The 17,333-nt window shown below is 40.8% G+C and overlaps 1 protein-coding gene across 1 annotated transcript in view; it reads left to right on the top strand.

Annotated features, from left to right (window-relative positions):
- LOC126277877 (THO complex subunit 7 homolog) overlaps nt 1–17,333 on the top strand; it is a 48,686-nt gene that overhangs the window by 9,801 nt on the left and 21,552 nt on the right. Inside the window, exon 2 of the mRNA XM_049977404.1 lies at nt 10,713–10,836. Within this exon, the coding sequence (XP_049833361.1) occupies nt 10,713–10,836 (124 nt within the window). The remainder of the gene's footprint in view (nt 1–10,712; nt 10,837–17,333) is intronic.

The raw sequence follows: 17,333 nt of genomic DNA, 5'->3' as shown, positions 1-17,333 counted from the left end.
GCGGGAAAGCGCCGGTAGACAGGCACAATAAATAAAGCACACACACACACACACACACACACACACACACACACACACACACACACATATATATATATATATATATCATCTGCTTTTGATAAAAAAGAAGTTATGAAGTGTGTCTTCAATTTGGGGGCTACCTTTGATCTGTTTGTAATCTACTTTCAATGAAATTTCCTCATTCTCTTTTTTCATTTTTCGTGTCTCATTTTTACTATGTTCCAAATGGATTTTACTGTAATACTTTTGTCCATTATGTATTGTTGCTGGAGGGGCTTATGATTCCTCAACAGTCCATACATTTTGATTCTCCGGTGACATTGCTCAGAATTTTACAGTACGGATGTAATGTGGTTTAATCCTGCTTTCATCCTTACTTTATGACAAGTAATCATCTCTTAGTCATGAATGATATTCTGATTCCAATCCAGCATTGAGGTGCATTTAATCTGCTTCCTATGGTTAATTTCTTAGGAAATCAGTTTTGGAAGTAGCATATGACTATGTTACAGAATACATTTTATTTTCATTTACACCAAGGGTATTGTGTGTACCTTCCACTCTGTATTTTGCAAATTCTTATTGAATTCTGTAATTCCTTTTTCATGTATTACAGCTACAGAGGTTTTTTTTCCCCCCACACCATGCTCTTTGGTATTGATTGTCAACAGTTGACCACCATGATGTGAGAGGCCATTAAATGTATGAATCATGCTATGATTTTGCAATGTCATTGTGTCCATAAAAATCCCACCAATAGCAATCATGGTGCATCCTATATCTCTCTTTGCAAATTATGCAAGTGGGTCTATATTATAAGAAACAGCTTGAATCCACTTCTAGAACAGGTGTGCTCTATAAAATTCGAATCTCTACTTCATATTACCTCATTCTGCGTGTAAGGTACGAGGTTTAACACTTCAAGTTGGTTCATAAATAATTCAGAATTAAGAGATGAAACCCTGTTTATTGGGAGTGTTATTAACATACCATGAAAATCTGTTCCTGTAGCAAAAGCTTCAAAATGCTTCTATAACTTTCGTATACCTGGGTGCTGTAAAGCTTTGCAATTATATTCAAACCTTTTGCACTTTGCTGTTTTGGACTTTCTGTCAGTTTCACTTTGTAGAAGTCTGTATTAAGTCTAGCCTGCATCATTTGCTGCATTTGTGTTTTCTCCTTTCATAAATTACATTAAATGTCTTGTGTGTTATCTAAGCACTGCTACAGGGCCTTGCCATTTTATCCCTCTGCTGGCATGACAGTTTTATTACTCAAAGTTAGTCATTCTTTTTCTGTTGCATTTCTTTTGTGTATTTTGGTCAGCCATTAGCTAATGCTCACTTTCAAAACCTGCAACCATCTCTGTTTTAACTTACCTGAGTCCCATCATCTTAATTTCCTACGTCTTTGTAATTTCTGACATTGCCTAACTAATGATGGTCAGAGTCCACTCCTGGATACGTTTCACAGTTTACATTGTTCATGTTAATTGTTCACTTTAATTCATACACTTCAGTAAGTTGTTAAGTGAAATGTCCAGTATGAGAGATTAGAGGCATTACATATACCACTTTGATTGACCTGGTATCATGTTCAATTTGGCTCTGGAGGCAATGATGTAAGATACATCTAGATCTGGTGTAGCTCATAGTTAAAGGCTCTGAGGCAGAGCCACCTCAAAATATGTCTTAAAATATATTTCTCTATCATGTATTGCAGAATTTAAATTGCCATGCCACTTTCTGAATATTTGCCACATGGATTTAAATAATGACTGTCAATGTTTTTGGAACAGTTGATATTGGGTGATGTTTGTCAATCAATCATAAGGCTTCACCTTGAAATGGCAGTTAGCTCTGTATAGTAGAGGTTTACGGATGTGCCCTCTGCAGAGTACAGATCTTATGGGCCTATTGAAGGCTCAGCTCGTACTGCCTAACAGTGTCCTACCATTAGTTTTTTGTTTTTGGCATTGATAATGTATACACTGCAGGAAAAACATGTGAAATTTTTAAAATTTCTCATCAGAGCACCCTATTTTACTGTAGCATAACTGTCACAAGTTTGTGAGACCTACATGTATAATTAGGGAAAATAATGGGGTGAACCATGTCCTATTACCTTCAGTTGCTAAGAATTTCCTTACTTGCTGGTAATGTTTTCCGGATAATGTGCCTTATAGCAAGTTTCTTTTTCTAAATTTATTGTGCCTCACTTCTTGTGTATTTTCTTGTGAATAATCACAGCATACCATGAGCCTGAAAATAGCATAATATGGGGTAACATATTTAATTACATTTCCCAGCAATTTATCTGTTGGTGAGACCTTTACTGTGGTGTTTAATTGAAATTGCATATTTTCATAATTCATAAATATAAATAAGAAAACCTGTAAATACAGCATGTTTGTGAAGCTTTGCTTCTGTCAGCCAATCACAACACACATTTAAAGTTTGGAATTTAAAATATGAAAAACACTTTGCATGCAACAAAGCTACCACACACCGCATTGTACTGAGTGAGGTGGCATAGTGGTTACCACACTAGACTTGCATTCGGGAGGATGACAGTTCAAACCCGTGTCCAGCCTTCCTGATTTAGGTTTTCCGTGATTTCCCTAAATCACTTCAGGCAAATGCTGTGATGGTTCCTTTGAAAGAGCACGGCTGACTTCCTTGTCCATCCTTCCATAATCTGATGAGACCGCTGACCTTGCTGTTTGGTCCCCTCCACCTTATCAACCATCACACCGCATTGTAGATCTTTCCAAAATACATCATTTTTGATATGGTTTGTTGCTGTAAAGTGTCAGGAAATGTGATGTTAGCATCTAAACATGTTACATATAATTCTTGTCTTTTACTGTTATTTAGCACTTTATTACAAAAAGGAAATTAGTTACATTCTATAAACATTTTTATAATGTGTAACTGTGTAGAGAAACCTTGCACCATAGTTCTGACTGGTAAATGCATTAGTCTACCCTAGCATGGAAACCATGAGCCAAGCCTGATACAGACTGAATCGACATGATAAATTAGTGGTCAGTGTTCTGGTACACTGTGCATGTTTTGTTTTGTGGTTTTTGGCTAGTTTTTCATTGTGGTTCATATAAATACTGGATTATTTCATCAATTGTATATCGAACACACAATGTGTCAGTAGTTTAAAATATGAAGGCAAACAGATTAGAGATTACAGTCACATACCATATGTAAATTTATTTAGCTTATAGGAGGTGACGTAGAGCCAACAGAAATATACCAGATTGTCAGAAAGTTGAATGTTGGTTTATGTAAAACCTGTAGTTTTTACTTTTTCCAAGTGTCTGTAAGATTGAAGCTGTCCGCTCCTCTTATGTAGTTGTTATTCCATATCAAATTTTGTAACTTCAATCGTTATTTGGTAAATTTTTAATGACATCTTGAATAGGTAGGCATTTTGTGTCATCTATTTGTGTTATTTTTTCCCATTCTTTAATAGATGTTTTCTACCATCTTAGTTTTGGTGGTGCTATATTGGCAATGACAGAGAACCATGGTATTGGGGTAGATTTTAATGTCCGAGTGGTAATACGCATGGTATCGTGGAGTTGCATGTCTACCATGTTGGTGGGATGGCTTCTCTGCCAGACAGGAACAAAGTATTCTACAGTGGTGTAGACTATTGATGTTGCTGCTGTTCATAGAGTTGAAGGTGAACTCAGTCAGTAATTATCACCTTATAAGTGACCCCTCAAAAGCACTAAAAGGGGGCTTTGCTAGGTAAGACTGGGTTAAGCTCAGCCGTATCGGAAGTGGCGACTCTAGATGCAGGGCCATGCTTTAAAACTGGGGATTCATAGATAACCCAAGCTGTGGCTGTGGAGCATGTGAGCAAACTCTGGACCACATCACAAAAGTGTGCCCTACTACAAAATTCAGTGGATCAGAAGAGAACTTCACAGAAGCCACTCCTCGAGCTATGAAGTGGATCCAAGACCTGTATGTCGATGTGTAACCAATAGCTCCTAGTCTCACCTAATACCTGTCATGTTTCTGTATATCATATGACATTGACCACTTGCATGTATAAGAAATATTTTATTCATTATTTTAAATATATTATTATTATTATAATTAAAGTTAAACTTTGAAACCACTTTAGAAATAACATCATTGGTCAGAATGATGTCAAATCGGCAATGGGATATTACTGGAGAAGGGGGAAGACAATGGCAGAAGAAAAATGGTTACAAAATGTAGCAAAAGATCGCGCTATAAGCATCATAATTTAACCCTTTGCACTCCGTGTGGCAGACACAAGGGGGCTCCACGCACTCTTATTTAAATCGCCGCTGCCTGGGCGGCAGTACACCGCAGAGATTTCCGCGGATGTCTTTGTGGAAACAATGTGGCTGCTGGCCAACAATTGGGGTATACATTAAAACATAATGTGTGCTTTCATTCATATATTTACGTAAGCTTTTACAGTACAAAACTTTCCATTGCGTGGTATTTTTTGAAACACTCTTCATGGTGGGGAGATGGGTTTCATGAGCATGTTTCGCAGTAATACACAGTTTCACACCTGCCACCTTTCTTTTTTCTGTCTGAGCACACTGCACAATCCTTATGCTTGTTCCCAGGAAGCTCATTGATAATGTGCAACTTTCCATTCAAGTGTTCCTCGTCATCAGAAGTTGAATGACGTCCCCGTTTCTGTCCTTGAGTTCTTTCTTCGGCAACTAATCCTCTTATAACACTTTTACGGAATGCTTTGTGAGACGGTATTGTCTAGTTGTTTTTCTCACAGTGGTTCTTGTATAGTAAATATCTGTTTACAAGTCCTACCTCCAACAGCCAGAAGTATAGTTTTCGCCATCACTTGAGACTTTTCATTAGAAAACCGTAACTGGAAATAAAATGGTCAGATCGATCAACTCCACCCATATTTGAAGTATAATCAATAATCACATTTGGTTTCTTTATTTCTTCCGTTTCCTTTCTGTTTCTCCTTTGTGTAAGTGACACTGAGTTATTGGCTTTTGTAGAAAGCATGAGAACTGTTTGTTTATCTTGCGATGCCAGAACCATCATTTTGTTGTTGCGGAGGCATTTTATTTCGTGCTTCCTTAGGCGCAGAGCTACTTTCTTGATTGCAGCTGGGGAAGATTTTTGCGATTGGCCTGAATTGTTCCTGTTAGATGCATGTTCTGTTTCAACAGCTCATCAGCTAATGCAACACTTTTATAAAAACGGTCAGTGTACAAATGATACACTGATAGCCCTGTAGCATTTCTGATATTAGCTAGCAGCTGAAGAACTATTCTCTCAGAAAAATTCAAGTGTGGACAAATCAATGACTCAGTTGTTACAGCGCCAAAATAGGGTATGAAACTGCAGATATAACCATTTGATGAATCTGAAATGACATAAACTCTGAGTCCCCATTTTTTTGGTTTTTGAAGATTGAATAATACACAACCCTTGAACGATACTGTAGATTCATCAGCAGCTAAATACTGATATGGTCGATAAATTTTGAGAAACGTGCCAGACAAGTAATTCAGTACATTTGTCACTTTACTCAGATGTGACTAAACCTGACTGTTGACATGTGTAACACTCGTCACATTAGAAACATGAAGCGCTCAGAAAATTTGCATAAATTGTCGGCGACTAAAACAGTCTGGAACGAAGTTGGATGATTTTAACCATTCTCTTGGGGGGGGGGGGGGGGGAGATCCTGCCATATTCAGTAGCACACCATGGAAGCGATTCATTTCTTCCATAGTAACATTTCTCCAGTCCCACCATGCAGAATGTTGTGGAAGTGGTATCACTTTACGTATTTTTGATGTAGCATACCTATTTTTTTTCATCTGCTATTTGTTGAAATAGGTCATCTGTAAAAATTAATTGAAAGAATCCAAAGATGGAACAGAACTACTTTCTGTTATAAAACCACATTTTGATTCGTCAAAAGGAAAATTTGTGAAGTCAGTGTCAGTGTTGCTCCACACTCCCACGAATCCTCTGCTGAAACACTAGAAACATGCACATTGTCACTGTTTTATTCGACATTGTCACTTGAATTGTTTTGAAATGAATCACTATCATAATCAAAATCATTTTCACTCTCGTTTTCACTTAGAGATTGCTCTAAAAGATCTAAAATCTCTTCCTCAGAAAGCACTGTATGTAAAGAACTAGCCATTTCGAGCGTGTGGACTTGAACGGAATAATTACAAACTCCGACACCAAGTTAACACTAGTTGTCCTTGATGGCACCACACTGCAGCAATAATGCCTAGTAGACCCAAAATACGTCTGAGAGAGATTCGAAAAATCGTGTCAAATGAGGCTCGACATCGGAGTGGAAAACAAATTTCGCGATGTCGAGTGGCACTCGACATTGGAGTGGAAAGGGTTAATAGTGGTCGACTACAAATGACAAATGAATCATACAACAGTGCCTAAGGTGTATGTTTGACGTTAAACAAACTGTACTACTCAGTGTGCAGGGTGTACAGGTGCAAAACTGTTAGTTACGTTAGCCCATCCGTCATGGCAATGTTGTATCACATTGGATGGAAAAAATCAGATTTTAATCATACTGAGGCCAAAAACCACACAAAAAACATCACTCACATTGGTTTTTAATTATACTGAGGCCAGAAATCACATAAAGAGCATCACATATCGGTTTTTAACTGTCTTGAGGCCAAAAACTGCATAAAAAGACCCAATCACATCAGTTACTAATTGCCCTGAGACTGAAAACCGCATAAAAAGCATCAATCAAAATCAAATTGGATTATTAATTTCCATGTGACGGGGGCAAAACATGTTCAATGTGCTGTCCACTGTTTTCTGCAAGTTGAAATTGAGAAACAGCATGTACTACAATTTATTGCAGTGTTTCCGGGGTCACATTCAGAATGTGTTGTGCAATGCATGCCTTCAGTGCAGCTAAGTTTGCAGTTGGAACATTGAAGCCAACATCTTTTAGATAGCCCCATAGCCAGAAGTCACACAGATTAAGATGGCACTTCAGCAGCTGCTTAACTGGATTTGCAGTGTGTGGAGGTGCGCCATCTTGCATAAAAATGATCCCATCCACACATCCATGCTGTTGGAGAGCCAGAATGATGTGGTTGCACAAAAGACACTCGTAGCGCTTACCAGTGACAGTGCAGATAACAGGACCGGAAGCACCTGTTTCTTGGTCCTATGGTAATGATGCCGTAAATGCGCACCACATAGTGACCTTTTCAGGAAGAAGTGGTACTGGTTGATTTACGTGTGGATTTTCCATTGCCCATATTCGACAATTCTGTGTATTGGCATATCCTGTCAGATGTAAGTGGGCTTCGTCTGTCCACAAAATCTTTCATGGCCAATCATATCCACTTCCATGCGAGCAAGAAATTCTAAAGCAAAGGTCTCTCATGCTGGCAGGTCAACAGGAAGCAGCCCATGCACATGGGTAATTTGAATTTATAGCAAAGAAGGATGTTTCATAGGATTTTATGCACTGCGCTCCCGCGAACGTCCAGTGTTCGGGCAAGTCTCTGTGCACTACACATTTGCGCACCACCACTTGTCTCCTCCCGCATTGCTGCGGCCACTGCTTCCACTGATGTTGAATCAATTTGTTTCCTCCCTCTACCAGGTTGCACAGCAAAAGACCCCATCTTTTCGAATTTCGAACAATTTTCTCCAGATCGTCGGCAATTATCGGACCATCGCCTTTTTTCAAACCCTTTAGTGTCCAGAACTTATGCAGAGCGAAGTGAGCACATTGATCATTCTTGTAATACAGCTTTACAAGCAGAGCACAATCCTGCATTGAGACAGTCATGGCGAACATCGCGGACACCAAAGGAGGAAAAGCCGTGTACCCAGCTTGTTTATACCAACTTCAGTGGGATGTGCACATGACAGGTGTTTTTATTTGCATATTCTGACACGTACAGTGCCATCTATTCATCAGTTTTACACTATTTTTTCCCCTTCTGCCATAAGTTTTCCCCTTCTCCAATAATATTCTGTTGCAATTTGACATCATTCTGACCAGTAGTATTATTTCCACAGTGTTTTGAAAGTTAAGCTTTAATTATAATCACCCTGTATATTCCTTTGCATTGTAATGACAGTTTTTGTATATATGCTGCCGGCATGTCATACGATAAATAATAACAACAATAATAATAATGTGCTTACTTGTTTTTGTCCGTAACACCGGAAATGGTTTTAGTGAGTGGTTTCTATTCCATTCCTTGAAATGACAGCTGTGTAGGATATAGGCAGATAAACAATAGAGCCCCACAGGGTGCAGTGCTATCTTTCCTGCCATTTAAAGCATAGAGATGTGATTTGTATTAAACAGAGTCCCAGAAGTACTGTTATATTGATACATTGAAGTTGGATTTCATTTGCTTGAACAGTTAACTGTCCAATAACAAAATTCATGAGGCACTGAAGGATATAGTATTAACAAATACAAAGTTTTCAAAATACTTGAGAATAACATTTACAATGCACACTCATTCAAATACCACAAATGAAATATATCGGATAAAGTCCATAGCATTGTTTGTTCAATAGGGGAGCTATTACAGCCACCTTGAGGTGCGCTAGTATAAAATCACCTTCTCTGCAGCTTTATACTGAACACTAATGTGATTGGATCACCCTCACATGAAGCTAATCCACACCCAACTTAATGGGGCACTTAAGACAGGTTGCTGATGTCTTCAGACCTACATCTGTTTGCTGGCTTCCACTCCTTAGTGATCATACCTACAAAGAGAAGTTGCTTTGGTGCAGAAATATCACAAAATTGTGGTATCCTGGAGCCTGCCTTTCCATGGAGTCATTTTGTAAATGACTATTGGAAGAAGAAATTGACCTCCAATGGCAGTCATCAGTTTGCACTGTAAAAAGATGTTGAGAGACCATACTAAATCTATCTTCAAACGAGGATAAATCTTAACCTTCAAGTAAGGTAGTGACACTAGTTTTCAACGTACCCAATACAATACTTTTGCATTTACATAGCTCATTCAAATGAAGCACAAGCTTCTTAGTTTGTCTTAGCAATTGAGTGGACAGAGGTGTTTGATCTAAAGGTATGATGATGCCATCCCTTTGCAGTATATATAATATATATATATATATGTGTGTGTGTGTGTGTGTGTGTGTGTGTGTGTGTGTGTGTGTAAAATTCTTTCTTCATGTTTGAGTTGCTTTTATGCATTACGATAAATAAAATATGAACAAAACAGGCTGTCAAGATGAGTAAAAGTAGAAAAAGAATCCACTGCAAAATTTTATGCAATATAAAAGAGAAACTCACACTTGGAAGAAACAGCAGTGTTCTTCGTTATGTTGATCTACTTCATGTTGTTAGTATTGTGACATCTGTTCTAAAATAAAAACTTCTGGCTACAGAAGACATATAAAAATTATTGGCAAATCATAGATTAGTGATTGCTAATCGTTAGTGTTTAGTGCCACTGGTTAAACACTGAAAGAAAAGAGGGAAAAAGTATGGTTTTTGTTACATTGTGCTTCAAACACACATACAAGTGAACAAAAGATAGAGTTGATTGTATGAGCAGTCAAATAACAGCACACTGTATTGATGCAAAAAATATACTTACCTTTAGCTCTCAACTACTTTGATTGTCTGAATATGTGTGGAACTTGCTTTTGAAATACACAAGAGTCAGCTATAGACACTGAGCTGTGTTAAAAGTTCAAGACTGCAGTTAATGAACTCTGAACACATTTAAGACTGAACTAGGCTTGATGATGTGATGACACTGTCCTCTGGAGGCAGAAATAGAACTTAGAGACGTGACTGTACTCAAGACAGAACTGTAGATACAACTCAGAGACAGAACAGAATAGAACTGGCTGCTCTTGTCCTGCTTGGCAGTATTTGAAGACCATGAGGTGGTGGCTTGCAACTACCGGAGATGTCGCTTACTGTCTTCCTGATTAGTGTCTAGTGATGCTGTGGGTGTCTAGCATATCTGTTGTTGTTGACTGTTTGATTTGGCATGGTCGGTTATTGATACCAATGCAATTTTACTATCACATCTTGTGCAGTACATGTAATTCGTACTGGCACACAGCTATTCACACTTACATGCATGAACATTAAACACCACCAGGACTCTATTCCTTACCTACAAATTTACAAGAGGCATTTTCTCAGCTTTTGCTATGCAGAAAGTAAGCTGCCTTCTTATTACATTATCTTGCAAACAAATTATTATTATTATTATTATTTTTTTTTTACTAGGTTAGACCATTGAAAATCACTGTTAGTACCATGGTAAATAACAGCCTTCATTGTAAACAGGTCTCAATTCTTAAAAAATGTAGATGTCTGATGTTGTATGACAGTCATCAACCACGTCTTATCTTTATTACATCCGTGAGAAACTATTCCATTAACGCACACACATGTAGCTTCTTGTATGTTTGGTATTTCATTAAAGAAATATGTCTCTCCACTTTTAGTAACAGCAGAGCAGCACTTCAAGATGGATGTCTGTCTGTATAGTGGTTCACATTTGGTCATTGTATTGTTTATTTTCTAATAATAGTGTGTCCACAATCATAATTTTATTGCAAAACTATAAAATGTGATTGCTCAGTACTAAAATGTAAACAATTTGTTCTAATTTTCAGAGGATGTTATTCGACGGAGGCTCCTGATTGATGGTGATGGTACAGGGGATGACCGTAGACTCAATGTTTTGCTAAAATCATTCATAAAGTGGTGTAATTCTACAAATGAAACTCCACAAGAAAGGTCAGTTCTAACAGGACAAGGAAAAAGCTCTCCGAAGTTGATCCAAATACAGAGATGTTTACAATGCTCATGACATGAATGAAAAATGCAATACTTTTATTGTGCTGATCCCTTATTTTAAATCTGTTCTTAGACAAAAAGGATTCCTCACTTGTGGGAACACTTGCTTTTTTGTGCTGACACCTCATAGTAGTTTGTGTGTGTGTGTGTGTGTGTGTGTGTGTGTGTGTGTGTGTGTGTGTGTCAGTTGATGGCTCAGCACTGAAACAATTTGGTGAGTTGTTATCTTTCTCCTTCAATTATTTGTAGCAATCATTAGAACTAAAGATCTGTGTATGATTTCTGAGATTTAGAATCCAGTATGGTATGAAACCTCCATGTGCTGTAATCTAAATCTGTAAACATTGTTGCATGAAATAATAGAACAGTCAAATGGTGCTCCAAAATTTCAAATAGTGGAAAGTTTAGCAGAAGTTTTTTTGACAAATGTTCTACATGTTTTCATGGGTGCTGAATCTAAATTTTTAAAGTCCCACCAAAATTTTGGCAAGGAAATGGGTGAAAAATAGATAGATCCATGAAAAAAATGGAAGTATTTTTGGTTTAAGCTGCCTATTTGTGAAAGAAATAGGGTAAAATTTCCACGAAGTAGTTCCATATGACCTTTTTGTGAGACCAACTGTATAGCGTGTAGTGTGTGGTGAAGTAAGTGCGATTTCAAAGATTGGTCATCTCAGGACCTACTCACCCCTCATCCCGTCTGCACTCGTCTTTCACTCGTCTTTGTTGCACATCTATATCAGAGTTTCATCTGCCAGGTGTCACAATGTTATTGGAATGCTTGGTATGCGGGAATGTCAGTCTTGTGCGTTGTTCTCCAGTGCAGGCTGTTGTTTTTGAGTTCACCCTCAAATATTCACTTAGAATATTTCTGCAGTTGGTAAATTCAGTTTAAATGTATAAAATTGTCATACATAATAAGTCCAAGTGAGAAGTGTTTCCTGTGTGAAGGTGTACTGGACAATGGGAGAAAAGTGTCGGCCCTTAGGCCCAAAGTGGTCTTGAAGGATGTTCTTGGAAGCAGTTGAGGAGGAGGAGCAGGAGGAGGATGAGGATGGGATAGCTGCACTTATTAAGGGCAAAGCTGTGGATAAGGTTCATGAACCATGTCGAAAAAAATATAATAATGAAAAATTAAGGAGAATGAGCTAGCAAAAACCAGAAGCTGGAGTCATATTCCAATAATGGAGCATTACCCCCTTTGCCAGTAACAGCACAGATCATAGCATAAAGTCATCATCCAATGTTTTGTATCCCACCTGGATTGGATCAGGAAAAGGTAAAACACGTCGGTACTGCTGTATGAATTTAAATCCCCTTTACTCAAGCAATAAGAACACATAACTTGGAATCAAGTGCGAAGCTGAAGCGAAGTGTCCTAGCTGACTGCACCTGATGAAATGGGCAGAATCTGTAGTAGAGATCGTAGAACTGCGTTACTATCGATACCACATCCCTCCCCCCTGAAATGACGGACCGTCGTTGAGTATGGTTTCCATTGGTGGGTGGAGGGACCCAGGGGCGGCGCAGTGGAGGGGGCGGACAGCGGAACTGCCGGGGTGCTGTCCACCCGCGGCCCCGAATTGCTCGCGAGGGGCTGAGGAAAACGCGCCATGGAAAACCTTCCCAGGCCGCGCACCGCTACTGGGTATGTTCAGAGGAGGAGGTGGAGCAACGACCTCCATGGGCGGCGGCAATGGGAGGCATCCATCCGGAGCAGGTGACCGGATCGGCGACGACCGGAGGTGCCATCGGTGGCGTCATGGGCCGTGGCGGTGGAAGCCGCGAAGCCTCCAATTCTGCCGGAAAACAACCAGTGGCAGAAAACCGAGGACAGCACAAACGAATCTCGTTCCAGTGTCGCTTGACAGTGCCAGAGGGACCAGAAATGACAAATAAGGCATGGCCAAGCTGGTGAAGAATGCGCCCCTGCTCCCAGCACTGCCTGCCAGAGAAAACGAAATAGAACACCAAATCATACGACACCAAGGCAGAACGATGCGAAGCAGTGGGAGCTTGCAGCGATGGGTGCAATAGCTGCAGGAGCGACCGATGGGTGGGTGTGGCCATGTAGCGATTCTGCTGGGGAATGGGTGCCACGCGCCTGAGAGCGATAGGAAGCAAGGAAAGTCCAGAGTGTGCACTCATGTGAGTGCATGGCGTGCAACTTGCTCATCTGCGACTTAAACGTACGCACAAAGTGTTCAGCCTCGCCGTTCGACTGGGGGTGGAACAGGGCTGAGGTCAGATGGCGAATTCCATTAGCAACACAGAATGCTTCAAACTCTGAGGACACGAAATGGAGTCCATTGTTGGAGACAATAACTTCAGGAAAGCCCTCAATACAAAAAATAGTTGTCAAAGCCCGAATAGTACTCGCAGATGTAGTAGAAGACATAGGCACAACAAGAGGAAAGTTGCTGTATGCATCAGTGACAATCAACAAATGGGTGTCCTAGAAAGGACCCACAAAATCAATATGAACGCGCTGCCAAGGCGCAGTGGGAGTTGGCCATGCAAAGAAGCCCTGGCGGGGAGCAGATTGATGCTCCGCACAAGATCGACGGTTAGCAAGCCAATTCTCAATTTGTCTATCAATGCCAACCAAAGTGCAGTGACGACCCACTAATTGCTTCGTCTGCACGATACCCCAATTACCAGCGTGCAGCAATAGGAGGATTTCCAGCTGCAACGAACGAGGTACAGGCACACGAAACTGATCAATGTCAGTTCATAACAAGATAACACCGTGGTGTACAGACAAGTTGTGACGTTGCGCAAAGTGGATCTCTAATGTACGAATATATTGCAAAAGAATCTGCAAAGAAGCATTGGCGGCTGTTGCGGCAGCAAGATGAAAATCCTCCAGAAAACCATCAGCTAAGTCCGTATCTTGTGAATCAATAAACATACATTACAGTTCGGAAGAATCAAACACTTCGTCAGGACCGATAGGCAGACGAGACAGAGCACCAGCATTGTGATGCTCGGCCGTAGGCCGAAACAAAATTTCGTAATTGTAGTCGGACAAAAACGAAGACCAATGTTGCAACTTTTATGCAGTACAGGCCGGAACTGGCTTTGAGGGGTGGAACAATGACGTCAAAGGCTTATGGTCGGTGACCAAATAGAACTTTCGACCATACAAAAAATCATGAAACTTAGTTACGCCATATACAATAGCTAAAGCTTCTTTCTCGATTTGAGAACAGTTTTGCTGGGCAGAATTGAGCGATTTAGATGCAAAAGTGATCGGGCAATCAACAGAATTAATGCGGTGCGAAAGAACCGCTCCAATGCCGTGAGAAGATGCATCGACAGCCAAAACAACTGGTTTGGAGGGATCGAAAGGAATCAGACAGTGATCACTCAACAAAGCAGATCTGAGATTGTGGAAAGCAGCGTCACATTCTGAAGACCAAACAAAAGGAATGTTTTTACACCGAAAACCGAATATAGTAAGTGATTTTGCCCAACATAGACTGAAGTTCTGTCAAGTTCCTGGGTGCTGGCAAGTCTCTAATCCCACTGAGATGTGACGGCGAGGGGTGGATACCCTGTCCATTGATCATATGTCCTAAATACTGTTCGTTGAGCGGAATCTGAAAGTAGGCATGCCACAAGTCAATCGTGGAAAAGAACTTTCCTACGCCAAGTTTATCAGAAATGTCTTCAGGACGCGGTAAGGGAAATGTAGCTACCACTGTCTGGGGATTTACTGTTGACTTAAATTCAGCACAAATACAGAGACGACCGTTTGGTTTCTTCACACACACTATAGGCGAAGCCCATGGCGAAGCAGAAGCAGATTCAGCGACACCACTGTCTTGCAAATGCATAAGTTCAGAAGCTACGGCACTGTGCAGTGCGTGCGGTACCATGCGTGCGCACTGGTAAATAGGCATGGCATTGCCTTTAACTACAACATGTGCTGCAAAGTCTGTGGCACAACCAAGGCCATCAGAAAAGAGTTCAGCAAAATCATCGCATAATGCGGTAACACTGTGTGCATGGTAACTAGCGCTAATGCAAAGTACATTGTCATGAATTGCAAGGCCAAAAAGTTCAAATGCGTCCATGGCAAAAATGTTCATAGCATCACTAGAGCGGAGCACATGGAAAGACACTGTATGGGTCGTTGCACCATACGTGGCTAGCAAACTACACACACTGAGCACTAAGATTTCCTGTCCAGGAAATGCAGTCAGCGTGGAATGCGAATGACGAAGTGGGGGCGAACCTAGCAAGTCATATGTTGATTTGTTCAGTAAAGAAACTGACACACCAGTGTCCAGCTGCTGCGAACAGAATGTCCTCTAACCTGCAAAGTCACAAAAAGTTTCTTTGCATCGCGATGAATGCGAGAGGAAGTGCCTGGCAAAACTTGATTCACATGATGAGCTGCTGACGCACGTGAAGCAGAAGGCTTTGAATAAATGGCATTAACGTCCATAGACTGATGGGAAACCTGATTATGGCGGTTGCCGTTGTGGTGATGCCCAAGCGAGTCACGTGAACAGCAGACGTGTTGTGAATCAGAGTTTCTCTGCCTGCACAAAGCTTGCACGTGTCCTTTCTTATTACAAAAATAACACTGTGCTTGACAGGATGGGCAACTGTCCCGTGGGTGGGGACGAACGCAGTTTGGACAGGATTTCAGTTTCTTAGAGGGTGCCTGGTTTCAACAATGTTTACGAGTGTGCGAGTGGTGTGGCTGGCCGTGCTAGTGGGTGGAAGGGCACGTGTTGTGCTGCACTAACAGTACACACACCCGGGGTCATGTCGAACGCGGAAGTAGCCAAGTCTAAAGTATCTTATCAGTCTAGCAAGTCCACTACTTCCTTCAAAGACAGGTTTTTAAATTGGAGGATTTGTTCGCGATTGCGGTGATCCGCCACATTATGTGCAATAGCGTCTCTAATCATTATATCCACATATGAGCGTCCACATGAGCAATTAAAATCATAATCAGAAGTTAGTCCCTGAAGGTCCGCTAACCAAGACTTATTAGACTGAGTAGGGCCACACCGGAGACGAAAGAATTTGTAATGTGCAGCTACCACATTTACGCTGTCATGGAAGTGGAAGTTCAATGCATCAATCACTTTGTCGTATGTCTTAGTTTCTGGGCGGGTGGTGGGAAACAATATCACGGGCACACGGTACAACACAACACCCACGTTGGCAATGAAAAAGGCAAGCTGCCCTGCACCTGGTACGTTGTAAGCTGCGTAGTGTGCCTCGAGCTGGCCGATGTATTCTAGCCAGCGTTCAACATCAGGAGTGAAGGCACAAAATGGAGGCGACGGCATCGGTTCAGGCAGTGGCGTCCGAGGCACCAAAGTAGCTGCAGTTTGTAGTGTGACCAGTCCATTTATGGCAGGAAGCAGCTGCGTCATTTGCTGAGCCTGAAAACGTACAAGATCGGACAGCGAAGTCTGTTCCTCTGGCGAAGCCATGGTTACATGGGGAAATCACAAAAAAGATAAAGCAGTACCAAGCAAAAAACGAAATGATAGGAAAGGCAAAAAAATTTTAGTCCCTGATCGCCACCATCTTTTGTATCCCACCTGGAAGGCAGCACGTGGGTTGGGCCAGGAAAAAGTAAAACACGTCAGTACTGCTGTATGAATTTAAATCTCCTTTACTCAGCAATAAGAATTCATAACTTGGAGTGAAATGCGAAGCGTTCTGGCTGACTGCACCTGATAAAATGGGCAGAATCTGTAGCGGAGCTCGTAGAGCTGCACAGCACCAGCTAGAGGGCGCTGTTGTCGGTTCTTCGCGGCAGTGCCAACCTTTGAAACTATATGGCATCGTTACTATCGATACCACACAATGGCCATCATTGTGATGCTGCATAATGACAGAATAGTGACAAAGATACATCAACTCGATGACGAACAAGTGGTGACCATAGAAATTATGACAGCCTTAGGAAAATTTTACATAACTAATCAATATTTTCAATACAGTGTGGAGATAAAGCCACATATAGAAAATTTAAAAACAGCAGCAATACTGGGTTGACATGACAGACATGTCTTTATAATGGATGCAAATGCGAAATCAGTATTGTGTCATAGCAGAGTAACTGATGAAAGAGGACTCTGCCTGCAGAACACTACACAAAATCTTGGCAGCTTTCATGTGATGAACAGGCCTCTGAAACCATCTACTTTCCAGAATTGTGCAGGTATGGCAACAAATATGGATATAAGCCTTGCGAATACGAAAGTCAGTGTGTGCATTGCAGAATGGAGGTATGTAATGGACTTACAACAAGTGACCATAATCTCATTTCTTCACAATTACACATGTAAATAATGACTTAAACGCTAACATCCAGTACTAGCAACTGTACAATCAATGCGGAGCTAATTGGGATATTTTTAAAGACAGAATTCAAGTTACAACCACTGCTGTGAAGTGGATTT

The sequence above is a fragment of the Schistocerca gregaria genome, chromosome 6 (genome assembly GCF_023897955.1).
Source record: "Schistocerca gregaria isolate iqSchGreg1 chromosome 6, iqSchGreg1.2, whole genome shotgun sequence".
NCBI classification, from domain to species: domain Eukaryota; kingdom Metazoa; phylum Arthropoda; class Insecta; order Orthoptera; family Acrididae; genus Schistocerca; species Schistocerca gregaria.
The sequence above is the reverse complement of the archived record's forward strand: the minus strand, read 5'-3'. Positions and strand labels throughout refer to the sequence as shown.